Source organism: Bidens hawaiensis, unplaced genomic scaffold (assembly GCF_021521415.1).
Source record: "Bidens hawaiensis isolate Kalapana, Puna unplaced genomic scaffold, B.hawaiensis_p1.1 tig00001269_1, whole genome shotgun sequence".
Taxonomy (NCBI): Eukaryota; Viridiplantae; Streptophyta; class Magnoliopsida; order Asterales; family Asteraceae; genus Bidens; species Bidens hawaiensis.
The window spans coordinates 4,480,378-4,494,655 of record NW_027491072.1 but is presented as its reverse complement, the minus strand read 5'-3'; the positions used below and the strand labels follow the sequence as shown (position 1 = coordinate 4,494,655).

The 14,278-nt window shown below is 36.2% G+C and overlaps 2 protein-coding genes across 2 annotated transcripts; both read left to right on the top strand.

The window, feature by feature from the left end:
* Positions 1-566: 566 nt before the first annotated feature.
* LOC143570066 (protein SENSITIVE TO UV 2-like) lies at positions 567-8,186 on the top strand. The gene is made up of 7 exons (XM_077055818.1): positions 567-701; positions 3,344-3,382; positions 3,449-3,536; positions 4,216-4,526; positions 7,366-7,434; positions 7,591-7,673; positions 7,938-8,186. The coding sequence occupies exons 1-7, from the start codon at positions 567-569 to the stop codon at positions 7,999-8,001; spliced, it is 789 nt and encodes a 262-aa protein (XP_076911933.1). The 3' UTR covers positions 8,002-8,186.
* A 25-nt stretch (positions 8,187-8,211) lies between these two features.
* Positions 8,212-10,686, top strand: LOC143570340 (protein SENSITIVE TO UV 2-like). Its single transcript, XM_077056015.1, has 4 exons — positions 8,212-8,392; positions 9,671-9,840; positions 10,090-10,286; positions 10,406-10,686. Exons 2-4 carry the CDS (start codon positions 9,688-9,690, stop codon positions 10,653-10,655), a joined length of 600 nt encoding a protein of 199 aa, XP_076912130.1. The 5' UTR covers positions 8,212-8,392; positions 9,671-9,687; the 3' UTR covers positions 10,656-10,686.
* The last annotated feature ends 3,592 nt before the right edge of the window (positions 10,687-14,278 follow it).

Sequence of the window (14,278 nt, the reverse complement as noted above, 5' to 3'; positions counted from 1 at the left end):
AGTACTTTCATACATATATGACGTCCAAGGCTGCCACGGGTTGCTCAAAAACCTCAACATCTAACGAACATACTCAAGATGAAGATGATTTTCATGCTTTTCTCAAATCAAGACCAGCTGAAACCAGACAAAAATATGAACTTGAGGTGTATTTGGAAGAGCCAAACGAAAAAGTGTGGAGTCAAGTGGACTTGAGGTGTATTTTAGATCCTCGTTATAAGATGTTGTCAGTCAAGTGGACTTTTAAAAGGTTGTATCCAAAAGATGAATGTGAGAGTCAAACAGAAGACGTGATGTCTAAGTTAAAATCTCTTTTTCAAAAGTACTTTCATACATATATGACGTCCAAGGCTGCCACGGGTTGCTCAAAAACCTCAACATCTAACGAACATACTCAAGATGAAGATGATTTTCATGCTTTTCTCAAATCAAGACCAGCTGAAACCAGACAAAAATATGAACTTGAGGTTTATTTGGAAGAGCCAAACGAAAAATGTGTGGAGTCACAATATGATGTGCTAAAATGGTGGAGTTGACATTGTAGCAAGTATCCTGTTTTAAGTAAGATGGCTAAAGAGATTTTTTGCATTCCGATCACCACTATTGCTTCAGAATCAACCTTTAGTGTCGGGGGACGCATATTGGATGATTATCGGAGCTCTCTTTTCAACAGATATGGTGGAACCTTTTGTTTTGTGGAAGTGATTGGTTAAAGGCCGGCTCAAAAGCAACTATAAAAACATTGGAAGTAAGCTTTTATTACACTATTCGTTTATATTTATGTTTATACATTGAGCACTAACATTTTTAGTTGCTTATAACGTGTAGCAATCTGCAAAGGAAAAAGAAAAATTGGATATTGAAGTGTTGATTCTAGACGGATGTACCGACAATTGAAAAAAAAAGGTATATTTTGACATGTTTTGCCAAGTATATTTGTCATGTTTTTTTTATTTGATTTGATTAAAGTGATACAAGCGTTTATTATAATACTAGGTTAGGAACCCCGTAAGTATTGTTCTAAACAAACCACTACAACTAATATTCATCATAGCCAACTTCCCATAACCATATCTAATTTAAACTAAAATAATTTTTTCTTTTTTTAAAAACTTGAAGTTGTAAAAGAAAAAAACTAACCTGGTGGATAACATATTGTATTGCTTAGCCAATTTCTAGTGTCTTAAATTAGCTTTCTCCCCTGGATCCTTAATAAAAAGGGTTATGTCCGTAAATGCACGATTTCATATTCATAAAAGAAATGAAAAACACATGATGATAGTACAAAAAATGAAACAAATGTACTTGATTGTGAATCTGGTTGAGAAATCATTGAATCCGATGATAGTCTAAGCTTGCATCTTCACCGATTGCAATTATTCGAATAGGTTAGGTCCGGAGAGGGAAAACCCGTGGAGAGTAGGAGATGAACTTTGATGGTATATTTTTCTGAATAACCCTAATAAAACTATATGGGCGGGAAAATATAAATATGAATTATAAGAAGGGGACACCTGTCCCATATTTGTTTCCTTTATTATAGAGGTTAGATATGTTGTTCATTTTTCACTATTTGACCCGTTTGACGTATTGTAATTAGTTGTGTTAACTGGTTGGAATAACAGGTTATATCTATCGGTCTGAAAGCCTGAACTATGAAGGGGGATTTTGTTGATGAAGACGTCGATAGCTCACTTGAACTTAGACATGTTTTTTTAGGAATTTGTTGATGAAGGCTGAAGCGCGCTTAAACTTAATCATGTTTTTTTTTTTGGGAATTTGTTGATGAAGGCTAAAGCTCGCTTGAACTTAAACCTGTTTTTTTTAGCGAAACAATTTTACATTTGTATATGTTGAACTTGTTATGTATGTTGATTGAATGGCAACGATATTATGGTAGCATTTAAATTTGAAAATTGAAATTGAGCGAAATCGAGTCGCTCGGTTGTAAACCAAGCGAGTTTAAGCAAGGCTTTTCTGCTCGTTTCCTTATATTCGAACCGAACCGAGCTGCTCGGTTTCAATTCAAACCGAGTTCGAGTAGACGTTCGCTCGGTTCATGAACAGCCCTAAAACATAAAGGACAATCTATATAATTGTGTGGTATTTTTTTTTTTCCTAAATCCATCTATTATGTTTGTTAAGGTATAGGTAAATTGATAATTTGGTTTATTTTATTGAATTTCTCCATTTAGTTTTGCCATTCTGACGGTGCTGTTTGTTTTTGGTTAAAACATCTGTAAGGAGCTTACTTATGCGGACACGCAGACATAAGTTTCTAAAGACTGTTTGTTTAAAAAAAAAGCTGAAAAATGCTTTTATGGTCTTAAAAAATAAGCTATTGTTCAACTTATTCATACTTCTTAACATCCTACCAACACTCAATATCCAACACCACCACCCACCGTCCGCCATCACCACCACCCGCCACCATCCACCACCACCGTCCATCACCCCCCGTTGGCCACAACCATCGTCTACTACTACCACCCACCACTCATTGTCCGCCACCACCACCGTCCACTACCACCACCACCGGTCACCACCCACCACAACCGTCCATCACCACCACCCACCGTCCACCACCATCATTCACCGCCTACCACAATTGTCCGCCCCCAATCGTCCACCACCACCCACTTCCACAGTTCGTACAGCAACACCAGTTATTTTAGCAGTCTACAAACGTTAAATGACTTATATCTACTGTGATATGTATGATATGCAACTAATTTTCAGCTTATGTAGATGATCCCAATTTATAAAACAAACAATATTATATTTTAAAATTACAGACCTTCAGACCACATATTTAGTTGCAGACATGAAATCATACGAAATCAGATTGCAGCCGTTATTTGTTTTAAAAAACAAAAAGCAGCTGATTATTTATTTCTTTTCTTTTTCTTTTTCTTTTTTTTTAAAGGGATCCTAGGTCTGGAAGGTGGTGGTTACCCCAAACGAGATGAGATGAGATGAGGAGAGTATAAACAGTCAAATCAATTTGGTCTGGTGTGGGAATTGGATTGAAACACAAAGAAGAATGTTGGAAGATGAGGAGGAGGAGGATATAGAATTCTGGAAACAAGCCGCCGAACTCGCTGAAATCTGTTCCTCATTGAAAACCCCTCCCACGACTACCCAACAACCATTACAATTGCCAATAACTCCTCCTCCTCCTCCTCCTTGTAGTATCAGTTATTCTCCTCCTAAACAGTTTTCTCAGATACCACCCACGGAAGACCAACACCACGAGATTCATCGATTAAAGGTTCCCTGATTTACTTTTATAATTCATTGAGGTTCCAGTTTCATTTCTTATTTTCTCTTTGTTCCATTGCAGGATGAATTGGGAAGACTCTCCAAGCAGCTTGTTAATCTGGTATACAACTTTAATGTTATTAATTCTTCTTTTCTTAATTCATTTCATTCTAATGCTTGCTTTTAGGAACAAGAGTGTTTGGAACTTAGGAAGGATAGACAAAAGCATCTTAGACCACCGCTAAATGGATCCGAAGATGCCCAAACTTCTTCTTGTACAAATTTGTGAGTAATACTCTTATAACATGCATATCAGAATTCTTATTGCACCATTTGGCTGCAACTGTAATTTTCAAAATAAATTACCTCTAGCCGTGTTTTGTTTTCCAATATTTACTCTAGTTAATGTGGCAGGAAAAATAAAGATCCTATTGAAGACCCTTCTCTGGGGACCAAAGGTACTTCAATTAATTAACTTTTAATTTTATGTGAATCATATTAATTGAGGATTAGTTGGGTTCTGGGGGATACCCGTAAAAGTTGTGATTTATAAAATTTATAATGCTGCGAGGTGGCAGTTCTGACCCATTTACTCACGAATATCGGTTTAAAAGTTCAATTTATGTTTTTATTACTAATGGCTCATATGGGTAAAACAAAAACAAAGCTAGCTAGAAAGGAAAATGGTTAGAAGCCGCTTATTGTGTAACTTTATGTGTATATAAGATTCTAAATGTTTTTGATTGATAAAATTGTAAAAGCTATCTTATTATTGAAATAAGATAACTTTTGTTATTTTGTTTGACACTCTGAGAATATTTTTACATATTTAAGTTTTTGGGACATAAGGTTTCAGGTCAGCTTAGACCAACCAATTTTGTTTCAACTATTAAATAGCTAGCGGTTGCCTTTTATCTTTCGGGTCTTAATTTGTTTTGTTTTACTTTTTATTAGGTGCAATCCCATGCAAGGCGGTGGGTGTTCAGACTGATGGACATGCCGTATCAACTGATCCGACAATAAAGAAGAATTCATCAGTTTCAAGAAAGTTGGTAGGCATATGGGAACCACAAAATGACCAAATTCAAAGAACCAACCTTGTTTCCATGTTATTTGTGGCTTGTGAAGCAGATTTGCAGGTCCTATTTGGATTCTTAGGTTTGAACATACCATCGAAAAAGACCACAACTAAAGTGGTTCCAAGTCATTGCATTCAGTCTGCTGAAGCTGCAAAAGTGTCTCATCTCTACTTAACTTTAACAAAGGTAGGTATTGGATTACACTTATTAATTTTCTGGCTGTTAAAAGATTATTTAGATTTCATGCTCTCACAGTATTCTTTATAAATTTCTGTAAACATCTCATACGTTAATACAATTTTGCATCTTAATTTGTTTTTACAGTTCTTTTTTTTTTAGTAAAGTGCCAAAATCGTCCCTGAGGTTTGGTTAATTATGCGACTTTTGTCCAAAAAGTTTTCTTTTTGCAATTGGACCATTGACGTTTCCCACTTCTTGCCAAATACGTCCATGTAGTTAACTCCGTTAGTTTCATCGTTAAGTCAGGGGTATAATCGACTTTTCACTAAGGCAAGAAGGGTCATTTATGTCTTTTTGGCGGAATACATACACACTAAATTAACATCATCCCCAATCCCTAACCCTTTCCGACTTACCCTCGCCTGAACTTCACAAAAACCTGAACTTCCATTTTTGTCTTCATTTTTTGTTGATCGGATGATGTTCTATGGAATCTATACCCAAGAAATATGGTCGATTGAACATGGTGGGCTTGGCTCCTACATTCAACAAGTTGAAACACCATCTCTGCGTTTTGTTTTGGTTTGATTTGGGGCTTTAAAAAATTGAAAAACACAGGGGCTCGGTCTCCAATAGCACCATTTGTTCCGGTCAAACCCCACCACCGCCATTTCTCTGGCCGCCATCCCCTTTTCATGCTCTAATTCCGGTAAATCGACCGATTGCAAGTCATATACCCAACAAACCAAGGCCTCAAACCACCTAATCCAATCCACACTCTTAGTCTCTAAACAAATTTGGTTTCATTCTGGTGCGATTTGGCTTTGCTTTTGTTTGATTCAACAGGGTTGGAGAAGGTGGGGTGGGTTCTTGGTAATAATCTGGTTTTTGTGGCGGCGACAGATCACGTTTTGGGTTGGTGGTGGTGGTGGTGAACGGTCACCGGAATAGTATATGTTCTTGGTGGTGTTGGAAAGAGGAGAAGATCGACGGAGAAGGTGGGCAAATCTTGAATGAAGTTTGGGGTGGTTGCCATTGCGTCGACGTTGCAGTGATGGCGAGCCTATGATGTTTCCGGTGGTGGGGTGAGGGGTGGCCGGTGGGGTGGGGTATTGCTGCTGGTGGTGAAGGTTACACTAATGATGAAGATGAGGATTTAATTAGGTTAAAAAATAATAATAAATGAAATAAATTGGTAAAAGACATAGTTACCCCTCATTAAACAATGAAAATTAACGGAGTTGGCAAATTGAACGTAATTAGCAAGAAGTGAGAAACGTCAATGGTCCAGTTGCAAAAAAGTAACTTCTTGGACGAAAATCACATAAATATACCTCAGGGACGATTTTGGCACATTACTCTTTTTTTTTTGTCTTTATTTTTTGTGTTCTTTGTTGATACTACGCAAAATGAAGTTTTCTAGTTAAGGCTTATGATTTTGTTAATGATTAAATATTGTTTCAAGCAAGAAACTTTCAATGCACTTTCACAGTGTTTATATTAACTCTTTGAACGAACTAAAATTTGATGACTTTAAAGTTTTAAAAATGATTCAATAAGCTAGTGGATGTCTTGACTTTTTGTTGACTTTTTTCGAAAAAGGTAAGATCCGGTGAATCGGAAGCAATTTATTAAGGATAATTTTTTTTTCTTTGGAACAGGCATATCAATATCCCTGGATAATACCTTTTCTTTCACTTCTAGTTCCTATGTTAATAGGGCTGGGACTTCTTCTTTACTTAAGCAGCCATATCATTATCAACTATTATAGGTCTTGTTGTCTTAGAAGCTAGTAACGGACTCCAAAGTTGCCTGCAGAAAGTTATCTCTAATAACATGAAATATACCAGTTTTGAATTAATATGTCACACATGTCAGAATATTATTATATGTTTCTTATTAGTACTGTTACATAGTAATTTTTGTTCCATATAAGCCTCACACTTAGGTGTTGTTTGTTTTTGAAGACAAAAACTGTCTACAATCTAATTTCATCTGATTTCATGTCTGCAACTGAAGATGTGGTTTGAAGGTCTGCAATCTGAAAATATAATACTGTTTGTTTTATAAACTGGTTATTGTCTACATAAGCTGAAAATTAGTTACCTATCATATATATATATCACAGTAGATAGAAGTCATTTAACGTTTGCAGACTAGTAAAATAGTTGGTGGTGGGCGATGGACGGTGGTGGTGGTGGTGGCGGACGGTGGGTGGTGGTGGTGATGGACGGTGTTGGTGGCGGACGGTAGGTGGTGGCGACGGACGGTGGGTGGTGGTAGTGGACGATGGTTGTGGCCGACGGGTGGGTGGTGGTTGTAATGGATGGTGGTGGTGGTGATGGACGGTGGTGTGGGTGGTGGGTGGTGGTAGTGAACGGTGGGTGGCGGCGGTGGTGGACGGTGGGTGGTGGTGGTGGACGGTGGTGGTGGTGGTGGTGGTGTTGGACATTGGGTGTTGGTAGGATGTTAAGAAATGTGAAGAAGTTAAAAAATAGCTTCTTTTTTAAGACCATAAAAGCAGTTTGCAGATCTTATTTAAAAAAAAACAGTCTTCAGAAGCTTACGTCTGCGCGCCCGCAGACATAAGCCTCCTGCAGATGTTTTAAGCAAAAACAAACACCACCTTAGATTGTGACATCGCTGAGGGCTGTATGCATTTCTGGGTTAGATTTGATAATATTTGCTGTTCATCAGCATATCTGCAACACTTGCCTTACTATGAGTTTATTATATGCGTTTTTTCACGAGTCCTCGTATTGTTTTATATTCTTTAGTGAAGTATGAGCATGTTACTGTTGCTATAAAGTATTTAATTGAGAAAGTGACAATTAAACTTGTGCAGATTAGTTATGATACAGGAAAATTGGGCGATTTGTTAGAAGCATTGGTCGATCTCTGTGGTCTTCAAAATGTGAGTTTGTAACAATATTCATGTTAAAATAAACCAGTATTGGAAGTTTTGTTATCATATGTTTACAATAGTATATTCCTGTTAGGAATCAACCTTTTGCCACTGTTATTCTTTTTTCTTGTTCTTATCATAACAGCTGAAGCATTTGTTCCGCAGGTTATGATTGTTTACAGATCTCTTTGTGTATTGCATGTGGTTTTGAAACATGTTTTGAATATGGAAAACAAATTAAGCTGCAGGTATATTCCATTATTCCCTCCAACTTAATAAATTGGTTATGTAAAGTTTTTGTTTTATTAATGTTCTCTTCATCTCTTTACATACTGCTACCGCTCTAACTCTCATGTACTTAAAATTAAAGGTACTTTGTATTATTTCTAAAAGTTTCTAACCCTACTTTTCTTATTTTGTTTTTTAATGAAAACTGTTTTAAGATTGTAGTTTTTTATTTTCTGTGGGTCGTGGTGCTCTCCACCTTATGAACTTTGATTTGATCTTTCCAGTGTACTGTGCTCAGGGACACTGTCATTATTAAAGACCCTTCCACTTCTAATCCAAGGTTGTTGATGAGTGCTAAGAACAAGGACAACTCTAGGAATAAATCGCAGCCTTTGATTTCTAGTTCGAAGTGGTTTTCGCTTTTTCAAACGATGCATCAAGTTGCCACTAGACAGTGTGAAGAAAGCATAAAAGTGGAGGCTGTTTCTATCATGAATATTCTTATTTTGAGAACCGATGCTTATACGGAAAGGGAAATGCAAGTTCAATAGCCGCTTATGCTTTTTGGCATCTCATATTTTGTTATAATCTTTCTGAACCAAGTTTGTTTTGTAAATTCTACTTTAAGGTAGGTATGGAGAGGTGCCAATTTTTCAAAGTATTTCTCATCTGTTAAAAAAAGAAGCCGCAGTTGGCGTGAAAAAGCAAGCTGTACGTCTTCTCTACCTTTTGTTAAATTGTAAGTTAATCTCATTTCAGTCCTACGAAATTCAATTAAGTCATTTTGTTAGCAAACGTTACTTTCAGATTCCTAGATCTTTTTCTGGGTTCTAAATTATGTTTGTTTTGTTTTATGTTTTTGGGAATCAATTTCTTTCATAGTGAATTGGTCGTTATTATATGAACCTGTTGATTTAGTAGCTGTAGTAGCTGGTATCTTAATGTGAACTATAGTTGAAACCAGTGTTGTAAAAGTTGAATTCCAAGGGCGACTAATCGGTCCTCGGACCGCTACGTTGGAGACTTACTTCAAGGCGGCTTGGATTAGTCGGAGTTGGTCAACAGTCGGGCTAGGCGGTCAAAAGTCGGGCTAGGCGGTCAAAGGTTGGCTAGGCTATCTTTTTCATGTGAATTATGCTTATTTTACTATAGAGGGGAGGAGGGGTAGAGGACGACCGAAATTGACTTGGGATGAGAGGATTAGGCATGATTTGATAGACCTAAACCTCTCCGAGGACATGGTTGAGGATAGGAATTCGTGGAGAAGTAGAATTAAAGTTAAGGATTTTTAGAGAGAATTGAATACCTTAGGGCTTAGACTTAACTTATTTAGTCCACATACCATAATGGTATTTCCCTTGCATATATTATTATTATTATTATTATTATTATTATTATTATTATTATTATTATTAGCTTTTATATAGCTGTTAAACTGTGATCTTATTATTAATATTATATAATAATATTAATATTAATATTAATATTATTATAATTAGTAGTAGTTTTTATATAACTGTTAAAATTTGATTTCCTTTATTTTGCTTTATTTTCCTTTATTTTGCTTCATACGCATGTTCTTAGAGCCGAGGGTCTCTCTGGAAGCCACCTCTTTATTCCTTTGGATAGAGGTACGGTGTGCCTACATCCCACGCTCCCCAGACCCTACTTATAGCTTTGCTGTCGGTGGGATTTTACTGGGCATGATTGATTGATATATATATTGATTAACATACATATAATATCCAAAACTTAATTTTCTTTATATTTACTATGTTCGAGTACTCTTCGAGGACTTCTAACTCCCGAGTCGGCCGCCTAGCGATATTTGCAACCTTGGTTGAAACAGATATTGGTGACATCATCTTGTTCTCACAAGATAACTCGTATATAGGAAGGAAGCCAACTTAATTTGTCAAATAAAGACCTTTTTAACCGCCTTGGTTTTCTGGTGCTTGAAAATATTACATTTTTTTCTTTCATCTACATTGAAATTGCTTTAACTTTTCTTGTGAAGGTCCAAAGGTATTGGACATGTTTTGTTCCTCTTCTAATGAGGAGGGAACAAGTGGTGAAGTTTCAAGAACAAATGCTGAAATTGGTCATAGATTTGAAGGATTAGGTTCGGTACTAGACGGTTTAGCTGATTGTTTAGCTTGCCATGGAAATGGTGCATCCACAAGCTTGGTATGTTATGTTCATCCTTTCTTCTTATAGAACTTTAGTCTCGTAACAAGTCCAATCTGACTAGTTTTTTCAGACGGGTTTTTATATGTAGTTCAGTCTAATATTTTAAATAAATCTAAGATTAGGAATTTGATTTACCCGATCTAATTTACCTTAAAACAAACTCTATAATCAAATCAAGACTATGATTTCATTTAAGACACTCTTTGCCAAAAAAAACATTTGAATACCTTGGTTTTAAATATCCAGGTGTTAAAACTTCAACGGAATACCATCGTTCTGCTGGCCTTTTTAGCATCCTCTGGGAGAAGCGGCTTTGAAATTTTGTTGGGACGTAATCTCTCGAGAAGGACCAACTTTCTTTACTTAATTTTGCAAGTTATGGCATCTGAAATTGATGTAGAGACATCTGAGTGTATTCATCTTCCCGAAGACATCAGAGAAAGGTAATCTAGTTTAGTATCTCATAACCTTTTTTTAGAACTGATGATCCGATTGTGTGGTTATTTAAACATTACATAATTCGTTTTAAAACACAAATCCATTCCCGTTCATGTTTGTGCAGAATGTTACTCATACGGGAAGCACTTATTCTTCTAAACAGACTTGTGTCAAATTCTCAATACTCGACACCAGTTTTACGGGTGCTGACAAACAGACGAGACATGGCGATCTTGACAATTGACGTTGCTACTCGGTTATCGAGGAAAAGTAAATTGTTGTGGCAATCCGACACCACGAGAGAGTCCGAAATTGTGGATTTGGCCAGGATTTTCAAAAAGAGAGTGTTTTCTTTCTTAGGAGATGCTACATAACATGATAAAAATACAACATTGGGGCATCGGTTGGTTGCAGCTCAAAATGATGAAGGAAGATGATTTTGAGTTTGTTCTTTTTTTGCTTGTATGGCAAACGTACCAATGTAATTTTTTTTGAAGAATTTGAAGGCTGAAAACAGTAGAAATTGGATTTGAATCCATCACTGCCCCCACCTTTTTGTAGCTTAAGTTGCAACCTTTTAAATTCCTTGTATTATGTACGGTTAAACTTACAATTTTGAACTTTATCAATCTTTTTTAAAGCTTTAGGATGAAACAAAATAGATGGTGTCGGTGTTGTTACGTAATAGATTTGGTCGGCTTAACTGTTGGGCATTAAAGTTTAATAAACATGTTAGATCCATACAAAGAGAGACAGAACAAATAACGAATATTGGAATAAAATTTTCAGTTTTGATCTATTGGCCGGTGTTAAATCCAATTTAAGAAATTTTTTTTTGATAGTTCAAACTTTCCAACCTATTTACCTCCGATATTCCCAAGATAATAGAAGGCTTACCCTGTTAGTTTTTTTATGACAAAGGTATTTGCATGGATGATTACTTTAAAAAAATATTTTCTTATTATTAAGAATTAATAATACTAGTTTTTCAGACATGCCGCGTTGCGGCGGGGAAGCTGATCGATCAATCAGAAGCTTCTTATTTATGGCATGAAATCTTCAAACAAACCCATTGTATTCTACAAACAAACACAAAACAACTAAACTACCCCGCCACTGATCGAACATTTGCTTCAAATATTCTTCAAGCAAATCAAATAATACCTATTAAAAGTCACCAAAATCATTAGATTTCAGAAAAATGCTAGTGTCTTAAAAGTTGAATCATTGAGAAGTTGTGTAATTGTTGGTCACTTATTACACCACCTTACCTCTAGATCAATAATTTTTTGCCCGTCAGTTTTCTCCACCTACTGTGGAAGATATCATATCCAAAATTATTAAAGTGATTAGTTTAAAAATGTTTCATTACCAAGACTCTACAGAAGTAATGTTGCTGGAGGCATTTTACCAGCATGACAGTCAACAAACAGGTAGCATAGCTCCTTTAGGGTTTTTTTTGGTATCCATCTTTTGACAACTTGTATTTGTAACAGCTCCGGCTTTTGACGTTCTTTGACGCTGCAGATACATCTGAAGGTCATTGCTGTTTGATTGTTGCTGATTGTATTATGCAAAATGTTAGCATCCGGTATGCTATTGACAAAGTTGGTATAGCGATAGCATAAATCATGTATTTGGTGGAGTTTTGTATTTTAACTATAATGAATAGATATGCAGCAATTAACTTAATATGTACCTCCTTTAAACAGGTTTAAACTCAAAACTGTTAAGCTTTCCTTATCAAGCAAACACAAATATGCAACTGTAAATTGCATTCTGTGTCATATGGTAACCATATCTTACAATTTAATATGCATAACTGCTTATTAACTCCATTATGTTGCTTTATTAAACTATTAAATCGATAACATTTCATAGTATAAACTACATAATCCTATCTTGCAAGAATGAATAAAGAGAATGATCAGGTTAAGACAAATACCTTTTCGAATGCCGAAGCTAATTGCTGGAGCGCGGTGCCTGGATCTCCTAGTATCTCTTTTCATTCAAACAGCTTATTCTATCCTAATAACCAATCAACAAAGAACCTCTTTTTAGTATGTTACACATGAAGAACTATTTTATGGCACCAAACACTTCCAAAATAAAGATTACCTTCGAAAGACTTCCCCACACAACATAGATTGAAATTTTAAGCTACCTCTAACCAACTATAGGTCTTTATTGTGTCACCTAATTTTAGAAGAAACAAATTTCAATTACATGACACAAAACGTTAATGTTATTTTCAGAAATGAAAGTAAGTTGTGCAAAAGAAGATGTGGCAAAAAGCTAACGACACCACCTTTAAAAGGAGAACACTTTACATGCATTTAAAATATCAAAGATTAACATCAAATTAAATCCTAATCTGTGGTTAATACGCGAGAGAGCAGCTTTGGCTGCAAATAAGCCGTTGCATAGTTGATGACCATGCCATCCAAAACTTGCCATGCCACGCCACGACATGAATCTGATCATCGTTGGAGTTTAAACCGAAATCATGAAAGTAAACATTATGCATGTTCACTATAAAATAGATTGCCATTACCAAAACCCTAATGAAGTCTCGAATAAAAAACATTGAGGCTTTCATGATAACCAAGCCTCTCGAAGAGGAGTCATCCACTGACTATCTTCCTAAATCGTATCAACATTTTTGAATCCCCAAAATAATCGACATCTAAAGTGGACTTAAAAAGTAATCAATTACCTCACAAAGTGCAGAATAAACTCGATTGGGAACTACGGATTCGTCGCCGCCAAGGAAACGACCAGTGGTCGACAGGCGCCGGTCTCCGACATCACCGTCGCCTAAGGTTCGAAAATGGAACCCGGCAACAGTCATAGCTTCGCCGTCACCTAGGGTTCGAAAACGAAACCCGGCCGGAAACAGTCGAAATCGGAGACACTTACACACCATAAACTACAGCAGCGGTGGAAAGGGGAGTTTGTAACAATTATAGACAGAGAAGCAAAGCGGTGGTTGAGAGGGAGAGAGTGAGGTTGAATGAAATGAGAGGATGAGATGTACACATATGTTAAGTAAGTGTACAAACAATTATAACGCATTTTTCAATGAACAGTGAACATGTGAGGAAACATAAAGTTGAAAAATAATATATATATATATAATATAATACACGTACATCGCACCCCACCATCGCTGCATCACAATAGCCTACCTCCCCTGTGAAATAGCCCAAAATAGCCCTCGTCCAGTTACCACCACTATTGCCGCCAATTACCGCCACCACTATTAGATCACCACCATCAGATCTCGATTCTACCCTAATCGTAGATGTTGGGTGTCATTTTTTTAAAAAAATCGATGGACCCAAAAGGAGCAAATTTGGGAAGAGATGGTTGATATTTTTTTTTGTCAATGTAACATCCGTCTTTCTAGATAAATAATAATACAAGATTTTATAATAATAATAATATTATTATTATTATTATGTGTTATTATTTATTTATTTTAAATAATAATAAGTTGAGTGATGAGCTTAGAATTAAAAACATGGAATTGAGGGTGGTAATGGGCTTGGCATATATATACAAACACATCAAACCTTACTAAAAACCTAGATCGCATTTAATCCATTTCACCTCCACCTAAAGAAAACACACTCAAAACACACACACACTCTCCATTCTCCATCTAAGTTGGATCTAGAACCGAGGAATGAGCAAGAATCATTTAATGTTCGCGTGTCGTGGTATTTATATATGAAAGATTAAGATCAAACGCGTGCCAAAATCCAAATCTGAATCGACCTCGAACCAAATCTGAACCGACCTCAGAAAGGTATGTTTAGCTAAAAAGTTGAACTTTTCGTTTACGGATTTGCATGAAAATTTGTAGGATGATAGATCAGGTCATGGATAATGATAAAGCAATGAACTTGATAATAAATGGGCTAGTCGATTCGGGTAAAACGAGTGGTGTTCGGTTCGTAAAAAGGACGCGTAAACGAAGTCGGATTTGACATGG